The sequence below is a fragment of the Sus scrofa genome, chromosome 8, assembly GCF_000003025.6.
Source record: "Sus scrofa isolate TJ Tabasco breed Duroc chromosome 8, Sscrofa11.1, whole genome shotgun sequence".
Classification (NCBI taxonomy): domain Eukaryota; kingdom Metazoa; phylum Chordata; class Mammalia; order Artiodactyla; family Suidae; genus Sus; species Sus scrofa.
The window spans coordinates 12804087-12821600 of NC_010450.4; the positions used below are offsets into that span (position 1 = coordinate 12804087).

Here is a 17514-nt window from a genome sequence, read left to right on the forward strand (position 1 = left end):
AGGGGATCACTTAAATCTGAAATTTGATTTTTTTTATTGTCTTATTACAAAAGTAATGCATGCTTATTATAGAAGAATCAGAAAATACATCCAAGCAAACTATTATAAAGAATGTTAATTCCACCTGTGAGCCAACCATTATTTTAATCTCTGAAAAATACTCTTTGAGGTCCTTTTCAATGAATACTTAATTCTTTTTCTAAATGGAATCTGGCCATAGTATTGTTTTGTAGCCAGTGATTTATTTAAATACTAATTGCTGGATATTCTTCCACATGAGTCCCATGTTGTTGGATGTTTTCTTGGGAATAACTGCATTAGAAGTTTATAAGCAAATATGTAAAGTTGGAAGGAAACAAAAGGTTATATAAATTTCAACCAAATGATCATACTGAATAATTTTAACTTTAAAATTTTTATTATTTATTTTTTTTGGCCCTGGTGTGTAGCAGCTTGATGTGGTAGTGGTATCTGTGTCCCAACTAGGGATTGAATCTGGGCCGCAACAGTGGAAGTGCTGACTCCTAACCACCAGACCACCAAGGAACTCCCCCCAAATAATTTGGTTTTGATTAGACTGCTTTTAGTCAGATATGCCATGAGAACCCCACCTCTTTTTTTTTTTTTTTTCCCCCCAGTAGCTCAAACTTTATATGCTGTTTTCTTTCTTTTCTTTTTTTTTTGGCTGTGTCTGTGGCCTGTGAAAGTTCTTAGGCCAGGGATCAAACGCAAGCCGCTGCAGTGACAATGCCAAGTTCTTAATCTGCCGCGCCATAAGGAAACATCTGCTGTTGTATTTATGATAAGTGGTGCCACTTTACTTCCTACTCTTATAAATTTCTAGCTAGCAGAATTTTTGTAATCTCCCTAGCGTATAAAGGCTTTAATTTTTATGCTAAAATGTTTTAGAGCACACATTTGAATTGAGCATGTATGTTTTAAAATATTTTATAAGAAACCATACTTTACTGATTAAAGTTGTTTCTTTAGGATCTGTTTATGGACTTAACCAATCTTACCTAACCTTAATTTTTAATTAGTTTCTCCATATACTTTGTGCAGTAAAAGGTACTTTCTTTATATAACATGTATTTCATATGCTTCTTTCTCCCAAATAAATTTAGCAAAAATTTGCTTCCTTATAATTCAGTGTCCATATTTTCCCTTGCCTGATATCAGAGGTTGCAAAAGAAATTAGTAAAATTTTAATCTTATTTGGATTCATTTTTTCCATATGATAATTTGTACCATGCTGGCTGGGAACTAGGAGGAATTGTGTTGAAAGTGGAAAATAAAGGATTTGGGTAGCCCAGGAACTAGATTAAATATGAGCAACTTAAATTTTGATAATGAATTATACTGTCTTTAAGGACGAAGAACAGTGACAGCTTCAGCTAGAATGAGCAGGAGACGTCAGACTGAGGCTGAGACTGACTCTGAAAGGTGCGTGTGCCATGCGAGTCTAGAATATAGAGAGGCCTAACCTAATCTTCATTTTTTAAAAAAATGTTTAGAAGAAAAAAATTGTAGTTTGTTTATACTGTGACTATATAGCAAGATAATCAATGAAAACTATAAATAGCTTTTTAAATTATACATCCAAGAGCATCTGACTTCTGTGGCTTGTGTGCTTTTCCTATTCATTGTCATAGCTATTAGTACTAGCTAGTCAGTTTTATAGTATGTTCTTTCAAATTTTATTTCCATGTATTCCTCTAATTATAAGGTCATGCATGTATGACTTCTCTGAACTTGAATCAGCAAACTTGAGATTGAGATTTGGGTTCTCCATGCTTATTTATTTTTGCTTTTTAGGGCCGCATCCGTAGCACGTGGAGGTTCCCAGGCTAGGGGTTGAATCAGAGCTCCAGCTGCCAGCCTACGCCACAGCCAGAGCAATAGATCCAAGCCATGTCTGACCTACACCACAGCTCCCGGCAATGCTGGATCCTTAAGCCACTGAGCGAGGGGGCAGGGATCAAACCCGAGTCCTCGTGGATATTAGTTGGGTTCGTTACTGCTGAGCCACAATGGGAACCCCCTGGGTTCTCTACATTTATAATGATAGAATAATTTGGATATAGTGGTATAGTATATATATGGTGTTTATTTTCGGTTTCTGTCAGTAAGCCACTGTTGAAAGCTGAATGTTTACAGCTTGTCTTGCTTTCATCCATTCATTGGGGAAATGTGTGTATATACATACATACATACATATATACATATAGTTTTTTTGTTTTTTTTTGTTTTTTTTTTGGCTGCTCTGCAGCATACGGAGTTCCCGGGCCAGGGATCAGATCTGAGCCACAGTTGTGACCTACACTGCAGCTGTGGCAACGCTAGATCCTTAACCCACTGTGCTGGGTGGGGGATTGAACTTGGGTCCCAGTGCTCCAGAGATGCCGCTGATCCTGTTGTGCCACAGCAGGAAACTCCTATTTTCAAATTTTGATTAAATTTAAAATACCTTTTGGGGAAATTTGCTGTTTACAGTGTCTTAGGAATTCTTTGCCTTATAATAAATAGGACTTATTTTTTTCAGTACTTGAATTCCCCCCAAAACTCTTAGGCAGTTGTTATAGTTCCTGTTTAATAATAAGCTTCATTATAGAAGTTTTGTGTTTTTTGCTTTTTTTTTTTCCTGTATAACACCAGGTTCCATGTAGATTTTAAGAAATTAGCTAGGTTTTCCATGGTTCGTTCACTTTGCTGGATAGCCAATTACTGTCTTTTTGGTTTTGAGATTTTAGTTTTAAGCTTAATAGAATCAGGATTATTAATCACACACTGATAGAATGACAGAAACAAAGTTTTATTTATAAATAAACTGGTTTTAAAGCTTGTATTTAAATTGGTATATTTTAACATTTGTTTAGTGATCATGAAGTTCCAGAGCCAGAATCAGAAATGAAGATGAGATTACCAAGACGAGCCAAAACAGCAGCACTAGAAAAAAGTAAACTTAGCCTTGCACAATTTCTCAATGAATAGGTGATAGAGATGGAGTCCTTTGAAAAATGTCCATGAAGACTATGTTCAGTTCTTTTCTTTAATAAAGTTACCCTTGTATGAAAATTAGAAAAAGTGTGGTTCTTGTAGAATTTTCTGCTTTCTGATCCCACATTGCTTTGGCCTGTATTGAAGCATTAAGACAGTGTGCTCCACAGACCACCTGCATCAACGGTGGGTTTAATCAGAACCTACTGAGGTGACCCAGGATCCTGCTTTTTAACAGCTTACCCCAGGTGATGCTTAGGAATTCTTATGTTTAAAATCCTGGCATTATGGACAGCTTTTAAGTTTAACTAGCTGGTAGCTTGCATTGGAGAAGTTTACGATTCTGATTTGGCAGATCCACCATAAATAAAAATACCTCATAACACATTTAAAAAATGACATCTTAAGGGCAAATAAAGTACCACAAACTGGTTTTTTTAAAAGGAGCTTACTTCCAGGGAAGACTAGTATAATGAACCAAAGTGTCCAGCATCCAAGTTCCACAGTTGCCATTCTGATGATTTTGTAATTCTTTCAAGTATTTGGAGAGTGTTACCTGTGTAGGTAGTTTTTTTCCCCCAAATATTTGCATAAGGGAGCCCAATTTGCTTACGGTGTTTCCTGGGTGAGGAAGATGGCCACATACACGTATTAATCATGGAGTTTTCTATGTTTTGCAGTAACAAAATGTTTATTGTGAACAATAAAAAACAGCAGGAAAAGAATGTGACAGGAAGTCCACTATATCAATTTATGAGCACTATTTCTTCACTGTAAATTTATTCTTTGAAATTGGCACTTGCCTAACTTAAACACTGTGTAAAATCAGTCTTCTGCAACACCCAACAAAAAACTTTTCTTATCCCTCTGATGATCATTCTTTGTTGTTATTCAGAATAGAAATACGCTAACATTGGATCTGTTTTAATAATAATTGTGCTTTTTTAGGTTTATTTACCAGAGGCCATTTAAGGTGATGTTCTAAGACAGAGCCAAAGTAAGACTGCTGTGCTTTTTTTGAACCAGATTGCTACATTACATACGTACATGTGCTTTTATAAAACAAATATAAAAGGAGTCTGAATGCTTATTAAGCAAGAAGGAAAAGGCAGATATGGTGGTGATATAAAACAGTGATTTTCATTCTGTTGGCTCTGTGTCTCTTCCTGTGCTTCAGATTCCTTATTGTTAAAAATCTTTTTGTTAAATCCCTGTCTTTTCAAAAATAATTTGGGGGGTTGGGTAGGTAGGGAGAAATAAGGACTTAAAAGGTACACAAAAAGTGCCATAAGTAAGTCTTTAGAAACATAATAAATTCCTAAATTCCATTTAACCCATAGCAAGGTTCTCCAAAGGGAAGGGGCCATATTCTGACATCCTACATGGACCGCCATACCAAAGGTTGCTTTCTTTGGCATGGGAAAAATAAATTTAAGCACCAAACTTTTGATTATTACTATTCAAGTTTCAGACACAATCACATAAGCCATTGATGAAGCTATGCTTTTTTGCACTATTAAAGGTAAAAAATGCTATCCTTATTTTAAGACATCCCTTCACATTTTAAAATAAATGGCTAAAATACAGGAAAATCAGCAGATGTAAATCCATTTACCAGTTTTCATCCAAAACTAATTAACTTGCAGAAACCAAACAGTATTCTTGTCTGCAGGGAGGCACAGATTTGCCGAAGAATAAACATGCGATTGTGCCATTGCTCTTAAAGCCCACAGACTTTATAGGTTGAAAAATACAGAGAAATAACTGATCAGCTCAAATTCTATGAATGGAAACATGCTACTTGATAAACTATGATCAATTTTTCTATACATATATAACTTTGAAAGAGATATACTTCTAAAAGATACCTTTGCCTTTTACCAATTTGCTTCGAGGTAGTTGGTATCCACCTGTTAAACAACTGTCAATGGTCAGGTCATCATCACAAATCTTTACAATTCTAGCCACCTAAGTCTCACAATGCATTATATATTAAGACTTTGTGCATGTAAATAAAACTGGGGACAATTTATATTTAAACAGGGCATACAAAATTCACAAAATGCCACTGAAGAGAGAAACATCAAAATCCATTTGTACTGCAAAATTCCACAATGGTCTGGTGTAAAACCATGTAAGAAACATATAAAGAATATAATCAAAATGATTAATGCTAATGATTTAATATATAGACAAATCACAGTACTGGGACTATTTTTAAAATCAATAGATAAATGCTTATTGGCAGAAAGAATATTGACGTACAAAATAAGGACAGTGCAAGAAGAATTGCAATCTACTTCTCTTCGAGATTTTGGTTATGAACTGTACAGCTCGCTAGAGATGCTGCTGTCAAATTCAGATTCCATTCAATGGGACGATTAAGGCACATCTTAATGGGGCTCAAAGGGCAACTTGCTGTATTCCCATCAGACAAATTCAGTTTCTCATCAGTTTTCACTTGTAGCATGCTGGAAAAAAAAGTGTAAAGTACTTTAGTTTTACTTCGATTTCAAAGAAATTATCAACCTTGTAAAATGATCTTCAGTAGATTTATTGTTTGGACCTCTAAACATTAAATATTTATTATCCTAAAAGTACAAGACTTTGTTTTTTTTCCAAGCTCCTGCCTCCTTAGTGAACTGAAAACAACACAGGCCATCGAGATGTCACTCAGATACCACTGGACAAAACCAGCATATATGCATTTCATTAGGATACATCAGAAAGGATATTTAACCTACTGAGCTTGGCTGGATTCAACCCTTTTAACTTTTCCTTCAATAACCTATTAGGACCAGAGCCACGTTGAGACAAGGAATTAACCTTTGTTGCACGCCTGCCATAGTCTAGGCACATTCACATGTATTATCTCACTTAAATTTTATAATGACCAAGAAGAGTGGTATACCTAAGCGCAAAAGAAAAAAAGAAATTGAGTTGTAGAGAGTTAAAGTACAAATAAAGTCACGTCATGGGGCTGAAAGTGGGATACAGTCCTTATTACTCTTTTCCTTAGGCCTGTTTAACTAGCTGATGACAAGCTTCTCTGAAATCACAGGAACTTGAGAGTCCAAAGTGCAGCTAGCCACTCCACATGTAACACACACATAAGCCCAAGTTTGAAGTAATATTAATGAAAGTCTATTCACGTTTCTGGATGGGAAGCCTTATGTTTCGAAACCAGTAGCCTCCTATACATGAGCTCATTTGACACAACTGATTCGTTCGGTCGGACTACATTCTGAAGCTTTCTCCAATGAGAAAGGTCAGTGATTCTTCCCATTAGTAAGAAGGAAGCTGAGCTGTGTAGTATTTTAGTGGCTTATCAGAGTTGGTAAATGGCAGCAGCATCCAGACTTAGGTAGCATTTTCCTGATCCTTCCTTGCAACTTCAACCGATACATTTGCCACTCAATAAGCCAGAGAGATACAAGCTGTTAAACCATAATTTAACAGCTCTCATATTTTCATTGAGTTCTCCCCCAGGCAAAGAGTCCCAGGTCCACTGAATGACATATCTTTTATAAATAGATATGAAACAAAATGACAAAAGATTACTCATCAGAAATGGTAAATCACTTAAAGAAGCCAAAACCTAGAGGTATGATTAGGAACAGTAATGTTTATCATTCCTCCAAGGACTGCTAGTCATTTTTTTATTTGTATTTTCAAAACAAAGTTTGATGTACACTTCTTTTAAGAAACTCTAAAGAAAGCTATAAATGTATGATACCGATTTTTTTTTGCCTTTTCTAGGGCCGCTCCTGCGGCATATGGAGGTTCCCAGGCTAGGGTCTAATCGGAGCTGCAGCCGCCGGCCTACGCCAGAGCCACAGCAACATGGGATCTGAGCTGTGTCTGTGACCTACACCACAGCTCTCGGCAATGCTGGATCTTTAACCCACTGAGCAAGGCCAGGGATCGAACCTGCGACCTCACGGTTCCTAGTCAGATTCGTTAACCACTGCACCACGATGGGAGCTCCACGATACTGATTTTTTTCTGTTCGTTATTTGACAAAGGTGTATTCAGAGAATAGGCAATACCTACATTATTTTTTTCAATACTTTAAAGATGATTTTTTTTTTTTTTTGCTTTTTTAGGGCTGCACTCATGGCATATGGAGGTTCCCAGGATAGGGGTCAAACGAGCTGTGGCTGCTGGCCTACACCACAGCCACAGCAACGCTGGATCCTTAACCCACTGAGCGAGGCCAGGGATTGAACCTGGGTCCTCAAGGATACTAGTCAGGTTTGTTACCACTGAGCCACGACAGGAACTATAAAGACAATTTTTTAAAGTTTCTTTTCTAGAGTATGTACTCCAAACTTGGAAACACAAACTCCAAGCATGCACAAAACGATATACTTGCACGGAAAGAAAATACCAGTTAAGAAAACGAATTAAATGTTAGTATTAACATACAGATTGACATCCTTAATTCATGAATATACCTATAAAGAAACTAGTTGATGTTTGTTTGCAGTTTGGGTACTGCTAGTCTACTAGTCTTATTATTATTAGAACACAGCTCTTAGAACAACAGAGCTCCAAGAGAGCTTTTTGTCACCCCCACCTCACCTTTTTAAGAGAGAGGGAAGTGCAGGTATAATAGAAAAATAAAATAAATGGCTCTTTTTAAGAGCATCCTAACTAGATGTGTGTGGACTATAGTAAGAATCTGGGAGTTCCTGTTGTGGCTCAGTGGTAACAAGCCTGACTAGTATCCATGAGGATGCAGGTTCGATCTCTGGCCTCACTCAGTGGGTTAAGGATCTGGTGTTGCTGTGGCTGTGGTGTAGGCAGGCAGCTACAGCTCTGATTTGATCCCCTAGCCTGGGAATTTCCACATGTCATGGATGTGGCCCTAAAAAGACAAATGAAAACAAAATAAAAACGTAAGTATTAAAAGTCTAAAAAAAGGAATCTGGATCTCTAACTATAATCTAGTACTTACCAGAGCACTTTTCAATTCCATTTTCTTTACCAAATTATTCAACCTTTATTGAGTACCCATCAGAAAGTATTTTTGGGATACAAAGATGAGGAAGATATAGTCCATGCTTTCAAAAAAATTGGCAATCTGGAGGAATTTAAACAAACATTCCTTTATATTTGGAAATTAAAATTTTGTCTAGACTAGTTGGGTTTAATGTTAGAAATCTGTCATATAATTATATTTGTACCAAGTAAAAGATTAAAAAATGTTCAACTTTTCTTGATGTACCTTACAATGATTTTATGTTTTAAAAATAGGTAATAAATTTTCAAAGTTAAAAACAGATCACTACAAAATGTTATACAAGGAAGTCTCTCACTGCTCCTAGTCCCTCTTCCAGGAGCAACTACCGATGCCGACTTCCGGTGTATTCTCCCAGTTAGCCTCTTCACATTTATACACGTATCTGTTTCAAGTATCCCTTCCCCCGACACAATTATGTGTATTGTTGTGTATCTTCCTTGTATATTTTGCAGACTGTTTCGTATTTGCACAATGAATACTTGATTCTTTTAACAGCTACAGAGAATTCCACTCTACAGATATGTCATAATTCACTTTACCAGTCTTCAAGCTGATAAACTTTTGGACTTTTCCAATCTTTTGCTTAAAATCTCAACGTACTACTCTTCTATGTGTCCCTTGAAATATGTGTGCAAGGCCATCAAAAGGGTTGGTGTCTAGGACTGACATAGCTGGATCAAAGGCTGCTTTAAAAACGTGAAAAGCTATTACCCGAATCGCCTGCATACCACTTTACACTCTGACCAGTGATGCTCTCCTTCCCTCCCTCCCCCTTCCCACACTGCGGGCGACAACGAAGGGAAGCTTACAAAACGCTGCGCCATTGTTTACCTGGCATGTCTGAGCAAGGTTAAATTTACTGTCGTATTTTATGAGCCACGTCTATTTCCTCTTCTGTGTTCTTTGTCAGTGGAGACGATGACCTTTTCCTGCTTAGGCCGTTAGGATTAATCCTGCCTTCTATGCGATTTACATTCCCGCCCCCTCCCCACCCTGCCTAGTGCATTAGTTGTTTGTATCTGCTTATACTGATTTTGTCGTGGATCCATTTTAAATTTTATATCAAATTTATCAGTCTTTTTATTTCACAGTTTCTCTGCTTCATGTCTTAATCAGAAAGCTGAAGTGGCAGCGTCTGAACCATCTGATGAAGTGGCTTTCTAGAGTCATAGCCAGGATTCTAATGAAAGCTCAGCAATTGTGGATCCAGGGGGGGACTCTTGAGAGTAAAGAATTAGGGAAAAGAATGTGAGGACCTGGGTGCCAGTTCTGACAACGTTAACAATCAGCCTTTATGACCCTAGACAAGTACCTTAGCCACCTGCACCCTCATTTTCCTCACCTGTGAGAAAGAAAAATGAAATGACATCTTCCCTGCTTCCTCTATGTGTTTTGGATGATCTAATGAGAATCCATTAACATGCTTTAAAAACCACATGGAGCTGCAGACAAACGCAAAGCTTTAGTTTAACACCGCATAGCATACTCAGGGGAAAGTGGGAAGACGCTAGAAGACGTACTTACCCTAAGTAAGGCCCCTTCTATCGAATTAGGAACCCAGATGGTAGGTGAGGGCTCAACAAGGGCAAAGGGCGCCTGATACGATTACATAGACAGCTGAGCCTATTTTCAAGACTTTAATAATTTCACTCACCTTGAAACAGAGCTCTTCTCTACCATCCGGATGGAAGTTTACAGAGTATGTGCATTTGGAAATTATAAAAGATAAAAACCTTCTGAGGGTCATGGAAATCCAAATAATTATCATTTGTGATTTAAATGAATGATTACTGACAATTCTAACAAAAATAATTTTAATATATTCAACTCTAACATAAACTAGCTTTACTTATTACTAGAGATGTGTGATGATTCATCTCTGTCATACAGAGAGTAAACTTTAAAGCAAGCTAGCTGGAGTTCCTGTTGTGGCGCAGTGGTTAACAAATCCGACTAGGAACCATGAGGTTTCAGGTTCGGTCCCTGGCCTTGCTCAGTGGGTTGAGGATCCGGCGTTGTCGTGAGCTGTGGTGTAGGTTGCAGACACGGCTCGGATCCTGTGTTGCTGTGGCTCTGGCGCAGGCTGGTGGCTATGGCTCTGATTAGACCCCTAGCCTGGGAACCTCCATATGCCATGGGAGCAGCCCTAGAAATGGCAAAAAGATTTAAAAAAAAAAAAAGCTAGGTGGAGTTCCTGCCGTGGCTCAGTGGAAACCCAACTAGTATGCATGGGGATGCTGGTTTAATCCCTGGCCTTGTTCAGTAGGTTAAAGGGTCCAGCATTTCCATGAGCTGCACTGTAGGTCACAGATGTGGCTTGGATCCCATGTTGCTGGGCAGCTGTAACTCTGATTTGACCCCCAGCCTGGGAACTTCCATGTGCTGCAGGTGCAGCCCTAAGGAGCAAAAATAAACGAATAAAGTAAGCTAGCCACGTTGCAGGAAATAAATTTCAGTGTGATCAAGACAGACCTGAAAATACCATTTATAGAGTAGTTGCTAAAAGGCCAGGTACTATGCTGAAAGCCTTTTTACAGTACCTCATTCGGTTCTCACTATCACTCCCCTGAGGCTCCAAGAAGTACCATGACTTACCAACAGTCACACAACCAAGTGACAGACTTCAGGGTGGATCATCTATTTATGCTATTCTGCACACTAACTCCTGGGTTGTGACCCCATCACGAGTCTCCCTTCATATTAATACCCACTTACCAACTTCTTTAGAATACTTAACATTACATGGCATGTCTGGCCTACAGCCATGACCCTATCCAAGAGATGTCTATGTTTATGCTCTAAACATATGCTCTAGTTTCTTTCCTTTTCTTTATTTTGTAGAGCACAGTTTCTTTATATTTAACTAGAGAGGGAGCTGCCAGTCATATCTTTAAATTTCTCAGCATAAAAAAAGTATGGGCACAGACTGACATGAGGCCTGCCACAGGCATACTCGTAAGAGTATGGGGCCCTGACATAATGGCTCCCATGAGCGTATGCTTTAGGTTGAGGGTGACAGGGAACCCAGGCTCATCCTTTCAAAGCGAGAAAGAAGTCAGATGTAAGCATGGACAAACAATTCTGATAAAGGATTTGGAATTTGATTAGTTACTATAAAGTCCTTGAAACCATCAAATCTGAACTTATTTAGCACCAGTGGGTGACTGGTTTATTTTCCTCTGGAAACGGTGTCTTCTATTGTTTTTTTCAGTAAAAAAAAAAAAGTGTACTGAATAGCTGCTGCAGCTCAGCGCTACCTTTGAGCCTGTTCTTTTCACAAATCTGTCCCAACAGCATGATGAGGCTGTTAACACACAAAACTAGAGCAGAGACTCTTCATGAAGTACACAAGTGTATCCCCATGTTTTCAATGTAGTAAGAAATTATAAAAATTAAGTCATGGGTCTATGGGACTCTAATTTTGATGGTTCCTAGGTTCCAGGAGGCTGCTATAGGAGACCTTACCACAAAGCAAAATGTTTCAGTTTATATAGAACTGAAATGCATCCCACTGAACTGGCACGTGTTCCCTCAGCCAGATCTGCTGGAAAGTAAAGTTAGTTAGAATTCACTCATGCCCCCCTCAAATTCTTAACTAATACCTACCCGGTGTATTAGGAATATAAAAGTGTGATGGTGTCTGTTTTCAAGGGTTTTGTAGCTCAGTAAGAAGGTGAGGTCGGGGTAAGTATTCATAAATTACCCCAATTAAAAGCAGCCTGGGAGTTCCTGTCCTGGTGCAGTGGAAACAAATCCGACTAGGAACTATGAGGTTGCGGGTTCAATCCCTGGCCCCGCTCAGTGGGTCAAAGATCCGGCATTGCTGTGAGCTGTCGTGTAGGTTGCAGACGAGGCTCAGATCCCGCATTGCTGTGTCTGTGGTGTAGGCCGGCAGCTACAGGTCTGGTTAGACTCCTAGCGTGGGAACCTCCATATGCCGCGGGTGCAGCCCTCAAAAAGACAAAAAAAAAAAAAAAAGCAGTCTGCAGTAAATATGAAAGGAGTAACTAAGGACAAAAGGATTACAGAGAAGGGAAAGCTTAATCCCAGCAGTGAGGAGATCAGGGGGAAAACTATTTGAAAGAGGTCTTTAGGGATGAGGATTTTCATAAACTGGGACAGAGGGGGACTTTCTCCAGCCTTAGTTCTGTTCTTGAATCATATCACTCACCTGTTCAGTGTATATTCCTTAGTCTCTAAGCTTCAATTTAACTGAATAATTAAGACAGAATACATCTTAAGGATAATGATTATTAAATGTGTATGTAAATGAAGCACTTGGTACAGAGAAGGCCTGTAGAATGCCTGGCTGGACATATAGGAAGGAGTCAATACACGTGAATTAACATTAGTATTAAAAACAAAAATCAAAAAAGGTACGCGTGTGGGGATAATCTATGGCAGATAAGGGTATGATTTGTTTCTGCAGTGTTCATCATCAGTCTGTTCCTATAATTTCTGTAGTCAGATAATAATACAACAGTTTATTTTTGTATTTTTTGTCTTTTTGCCATTTCTTGGGCTGATCCTGCAGCATATGGAGGTTCCCAAGCTAGGGGTCTAATCGGAGCTGTAGCCGCTGGCCTACGGCCAGAGCTCACGGCAACGCCGGATCCTTAACCCACTGAGCGAGGCCAGGGATCGAACCCGCAACCTCATGGTTCCTAGTCGGATTCGTTAACCACTGAGCCACGACGGGAACTCCTACAACAGTTTAATTTTGAACCTCTGGGTTTAAAGGGGATTAAATATAAAAGAGCCGGAGGACGTACAGGTAAGCAATGGTCCACCAGTGAACTAGGAGGTCTAACACAAGTAAATAAATCTTTTCTCTTGTTGGCAAACACTCTACTTGTTAGGCTGTACAAGATTTCGTTTGTTCGTTTTTTAATACTTAATTTATCTCAAGAGTAAAATTTCCCTTTGGTAAGATATTAATAAATTTAAAGCCCTTGGTAGATTAAGTGGGAGATTTAAAGTCAGATGTTTTTCCCTGACTTGCTTTTGATTATTCAATTTGGGTTATTTGGAGGAACAGAAAAACTTGGTGGTTAAGAGGCAAGATTTTAAATAATCTGATAGTTGCAGATCAGAATCCTAGATTTTTAATTTACTGCAACCAATTTTAGGAAAATTACTTTTTCAATAAAGGTTAGTACCAGTGGTGCATAGGTTTTTAACTAGTAAGTGCTGCCATGATTATCAGAGAGCAAACCACAATAATCAGGAATTCAAAAGAAAATACTTAGAATGGAAAAAATCATTTATACTGAGAAATGGGACATCTACCTGAAATTTTAGTTGAATGGAATGAAGGAAATTATGGTCAAATCAAACATACAAAAAAATTCTCTTTAAGAATCAATGAGCATAGTTTGCACTGCTACGTGATTTAGAAGTGATTCTTTGCCTTGTAGGGACAAAAAGACTTTGCCTGAATTTCTTAGTGAATTTGTATATTAAATTTGTATGACAACTGAGCCTAAAGCAGTATCTTAAGTAGGTACACAAATATGCAATAAGTACATGTGATTCAGATACTCTTATAAAAATAGAAAATTTCAGTACTAAATTAATATGAAAGTAAAAGCAATTAGCAAGCTGTTTATCCAAAATAATGCCAACTAACTGTAAAAAAATGCAGAATCCAGCATGACTTGAAACAAATGTTTTTGGACCCCAATCCCATCTGTCTTCTCAGGAACTTATCAATAATCATTATCAACGACTCTGTTCCTTTTTTTTTTTTTTTTTTTTTTAAATACCATCCGTGGCAGACTGAGGCTGATTGCATTAACAGCCTCAGTTCTTCACCCATCACTGCATTCACTCTTTGCCTTAGTTTACAATGCCCTCTCATTCTGTCTCATCTATGTTATTTGCTCTGGCTAATGAGATACTAGCAAATATGATGCAAGCTGAAGTTGAGAAATGGTTTGGGCCTTTCTGCTCACTCTCACGTCTCTGCTTTGGCCATGAGAACATCCTGGGCTGGCTTGCTGAATGTCTATGAGAGACGCATGGATGAGGGTTAAGCTGTCCCATTTGATAGCCAGCTGACCCCAGACACTTGAGGGAGCCCAGCCAAAGAATCTCCCAGTCTGATCTGCCAATCACTGACTCAAGAGTGAAATAAATGCTTATTTACTTAAAGCTAATGAGTTTTGGGCAGTTTGCAACCAAATTTACCTACAGTTGTGGCGAACAGATAAATAACAGACCACCTCTTCTCAACTGGATCTTCACCATGATGTTTAAGCAAGTCTAAGGTCTCTCGTTCCTTAAGATGCGAGGCTTCGCTCAATCTTTTACCTTCCTCAAGTTAATATTTTTAGAGTCCCTTACTTTAGTGAGTTGTCCTATACTTGCTATCACCATTTTCTGTACCTCTTACTCTTTAACCTTCTCCAATCTGGCTTCAAGGACTTTTATGCTATGAAAACAGCACTTATTAAAGTCACCAATGAAATAAGTCTAATGAATTCGTTTTTGACATTTTGGCCTTCCTAACAAAATTCAACACTGTTGGCTGTTTCCTCTGCTATCGAGTGGATGTGTACCTTTGCCCCCAACTCCTTGCTCAGATTTGTATGTTGAAGCCCTAACCCCCCATTGTGAAGAGCTATAGGACCTTCAGGAGGTGGTTATGGTGAAGTGAGGTCATTGGGTAGGGTCATAATCCAATAGGATTGATGTCCTTCTAAGAGGAGGAGGAGACACCAGAGAACAGGAAGGTGGCCTGTAAGCCAGGAAGTGAGCTCTCACTAGAAATGGAACCCTCCAGATCTTAGACTTTCTAGCTTCCAGAACTGTGAGACAATAAATTTCTGGTGTTACGTCAGCCTGAGCAGAATACGACACTCTCCTTCTTGAGACTCACTTTTTTTGACTTTTGAGACAAAACACAACACTGGCTTTCCATTCCCTCTTCCTGTCACTGCAAGTCATCCCAGTCGAGGTGGCCAACACGCACCGGAATTTCTCGAGGTCAAATCCCAGGCTTTCTTTTCTTATTTCATACTCTCTTTAGCTCTCATTCATACTCAGCTTCCTGACTACTCAACCTAAAGTAGTTCTCCCTAAAAACGCATGCCATCTACTTTCATTAACACAGAAGTTACCACTGACTTATGGTTTCTATTTTATTGTTTCCCCTCCCGCCAATATACAAGTTTGACAAGAGTACAATTCCCTGCTGGTCTTGTTCAGCATTTTATTTCCAGTATCTAGCATATAGAAACTGGATCAATATTTGTTAAAAAATTAAATGTAGGATGTTTGTTTCTGGCCATGAAGAAGTAACAAAATGAATTTACCTTTTGTTTTAAACAACTTAAACCCCCCCACAAAATATATAAAATAATGTTTCTAAGATAATGGATGACAGGAAGTACAGGATGACAGTGATTCTCGAAAAAAGGGAAACAAAGGAGGTAGTTCTTAAAATTCGTTCTGGCTTACTGCTCGGAGAACTTCCAGGCTGCGATACAGGGGGAGCCCAAAGAGATCTTAGAAATCTTCCTGAGAAGACAAGACAGAGTTTGGAGGTGAGGGAGCCCAAAGTGACTAAAATGTGCGGGCAGAACACAGGAAAGAGAGCTGCAGAGAGCGAGCTCCGGAGCTCCCGCAAGTCCAGAGAAATGCTGATCAGGACGTGGATGTTTCCCAAGGCTGTGAAAAAGACCACGGAAAAGGACCAGGTGGAAAATACCTAGAGCCACAGAGGACTGGATATAACTTGTATTCCCACCGAAAAGAATGCAAAGAGCTTCTAGGACCTGGGGCATGACATAGAGTCCTCAGATAGGCATAGCTATTGCCTCAGTGGTGGGTAAAACTGGCCACTGAAAGTACATAACCATGGCTTTTGAGAACCTGCGGGGTCTAGAGTTCACCTGGTCCATCTTCACCACACCTGACATCACACTGCTCCTTTCTCTCTTGACTCAAGACACCCCAGTCATGCCTTACCCCTCCTACCTGCTCAGGGTTTTTCACATTCGGTTCTTTCTTCCGGGAAGGTCATTCCTCCCCTCCCCACTCTCTGCCACTTGACCCAGCTGATTCCTACTCACCCTTCACAGCTCAGCCCAATGACCACTTCCTCAGAGAAGGCTTCCTTCATCTTCCTGACTTCACAAGACCGCCCTCTAAGGAATTCTCAAAGTTCCACGTACTAATCGAGGACTCGTAAGATGGTGTGTAATTTATTATTCTCAGTGACGGTCTCTCCAAATAAACCTGGACCCTAAATGGAATGACATCTGGTTTTGTCCACTATATCCCCTATGTCTAACATACTGCCTGGCATGCAGGAAACGAACATTTTTGGAAGAATAAATTCATGGGGCCTACAGACACATGCTTCTAAAATCTAGCATTCTGTAAGTTTATGTCACACAGAGATGAAGAAGCAAACACATGAATTTTCCAGGTTGTCTGGAACTGGAATTGAGGTGAGAAAAAAGATGTCAAGGTCTTGTTTAAAATTAAACAAAAACAAGGAAGGAAAAACCTGGCAGGATGAAATCATTTAGACTCCTAATCTACAATTTTTTTTTTTAAATAACAGGTGAATTCGGTAGGCTTAATATTATGATAATCACAGAAACTCAGCTCTACTACAAAGAAAACGACTGCCCTGGAAAAATGAGGAAAAATTAATGGCATCCAGAAGAGCTGAACGAAGAATTTTGAATTCCTAAGTGAAGAAATAGAGAAGAAAAGAGGGGAAGAGAACACTAGAGGAAGAAATTTAAGGTGTGAAGCCCTGAAATCAATCTCTTCCGAACAGGGGGTACCAGTTGGTTTAAGGAAGAGAAGGGAGACCCTTGAACTTACCTCAGAGAGACAAAGCAGGTCTGGAGGCTGCAGGGAGAGAATAAAGATTTATAAAACAGAATAAAACTGGCATTCATGGCACCACCCTGCTGGATAAAGACAGGTCTTGTCTCACAGAGATAAAACAAAACGAAGCAAAAAACTCCATGTCAGAAATGCACTGCGCTGTGTGGGAGGTGGAAGCAGACAAAGGGAAGGGGTGGATGGGGTGCTGGGGAGGAACTGGATAGACAATCTTGATTTACTAAACAAATTCGATACATTTCCCCCCTTGTTACACCATATCAAGCTTTTACTGATATAAACAGGGGTCAGCAAATTTTTTTTCTTCTGCAAAGGGCTAGATAATGAATATTTTAGGCTTTTTGGGGTTTCTGTCTGCGACTATTCAATTCAGCTTCTGTGGCATAAAAACAGCAAGAGATTACATATAAGAGAATAAGCATGGCAATGTTCCAATAAAACTACCTACAAAGCAGGCGGGGGGCCAGAAACCCCAATTCGGAAAGTTAATTTTTTTTGAAAACAGTGCTGTACTCCATATCCACTAATCAGGAGAATCGACCAAATTATCTTTCTTCAAGTTATACTAATTATGTTGTCAAAGTAAAAAAAAAAAACTTGAAATATTTTTTGATAAGTTGCTGAGT

General features: G+C 39.0%; 2 protein-coding genes across 5 annotated transcripts in view; one reads left to right on the forward strand and one right to left on the reverse strand.

Moving 5' to 3' along the window:
* Positions 1 to 3078, forward strand: part of NCAPG (non-SMC condensin I complex subunit G) — a 47940-nt gene extending 44862 nt beyond the window's left edge. For both annotated transcript variants that reach the window (XM_021101058.1, XM_005666548.3), the window contains exons 21-22: positions 1371 to 1443; positions 2877 to 3078. In XM_021101058.1, the coding sequence (XP_020956717.1) occupies positions 1371 to 1443; positions 2877 to 2991 (188 nt within the window). In that variant the 3' untranslated portion in view covers positions 2992 to 3078. The remainder of the gene's footprint in view (positions 1 to 1370; positions 1444 to 2876) is intronic.
* LCORL (ligand dependent nuclear receptor corepressor like) overlaps positions 2792 to 17514 on the reverse strand; it is a 162493-nt gene continuing 147770 nt past the window's right edge. For 2 of the 3 annotated variants that reach the window (XR_002346349.1, XM_021100303.1), the window contains one exon: positions 3666 to 5468. Coding sequence is in view for 2 of the 3 variants with exons in the window: in XM_021100303.1 (XP_020955962.1) it covers positions 5294 to 5468 (175 nt within the window). In the remaining variant the exon portion in view is untranslated. Of the gene's footprint in view, positions 5469 to 16864; positions 16892 to 17514 lie in introns of all 3 variants that reach the window. The other variant, XM_021100300.1, reaches the window with a different exon arrangement.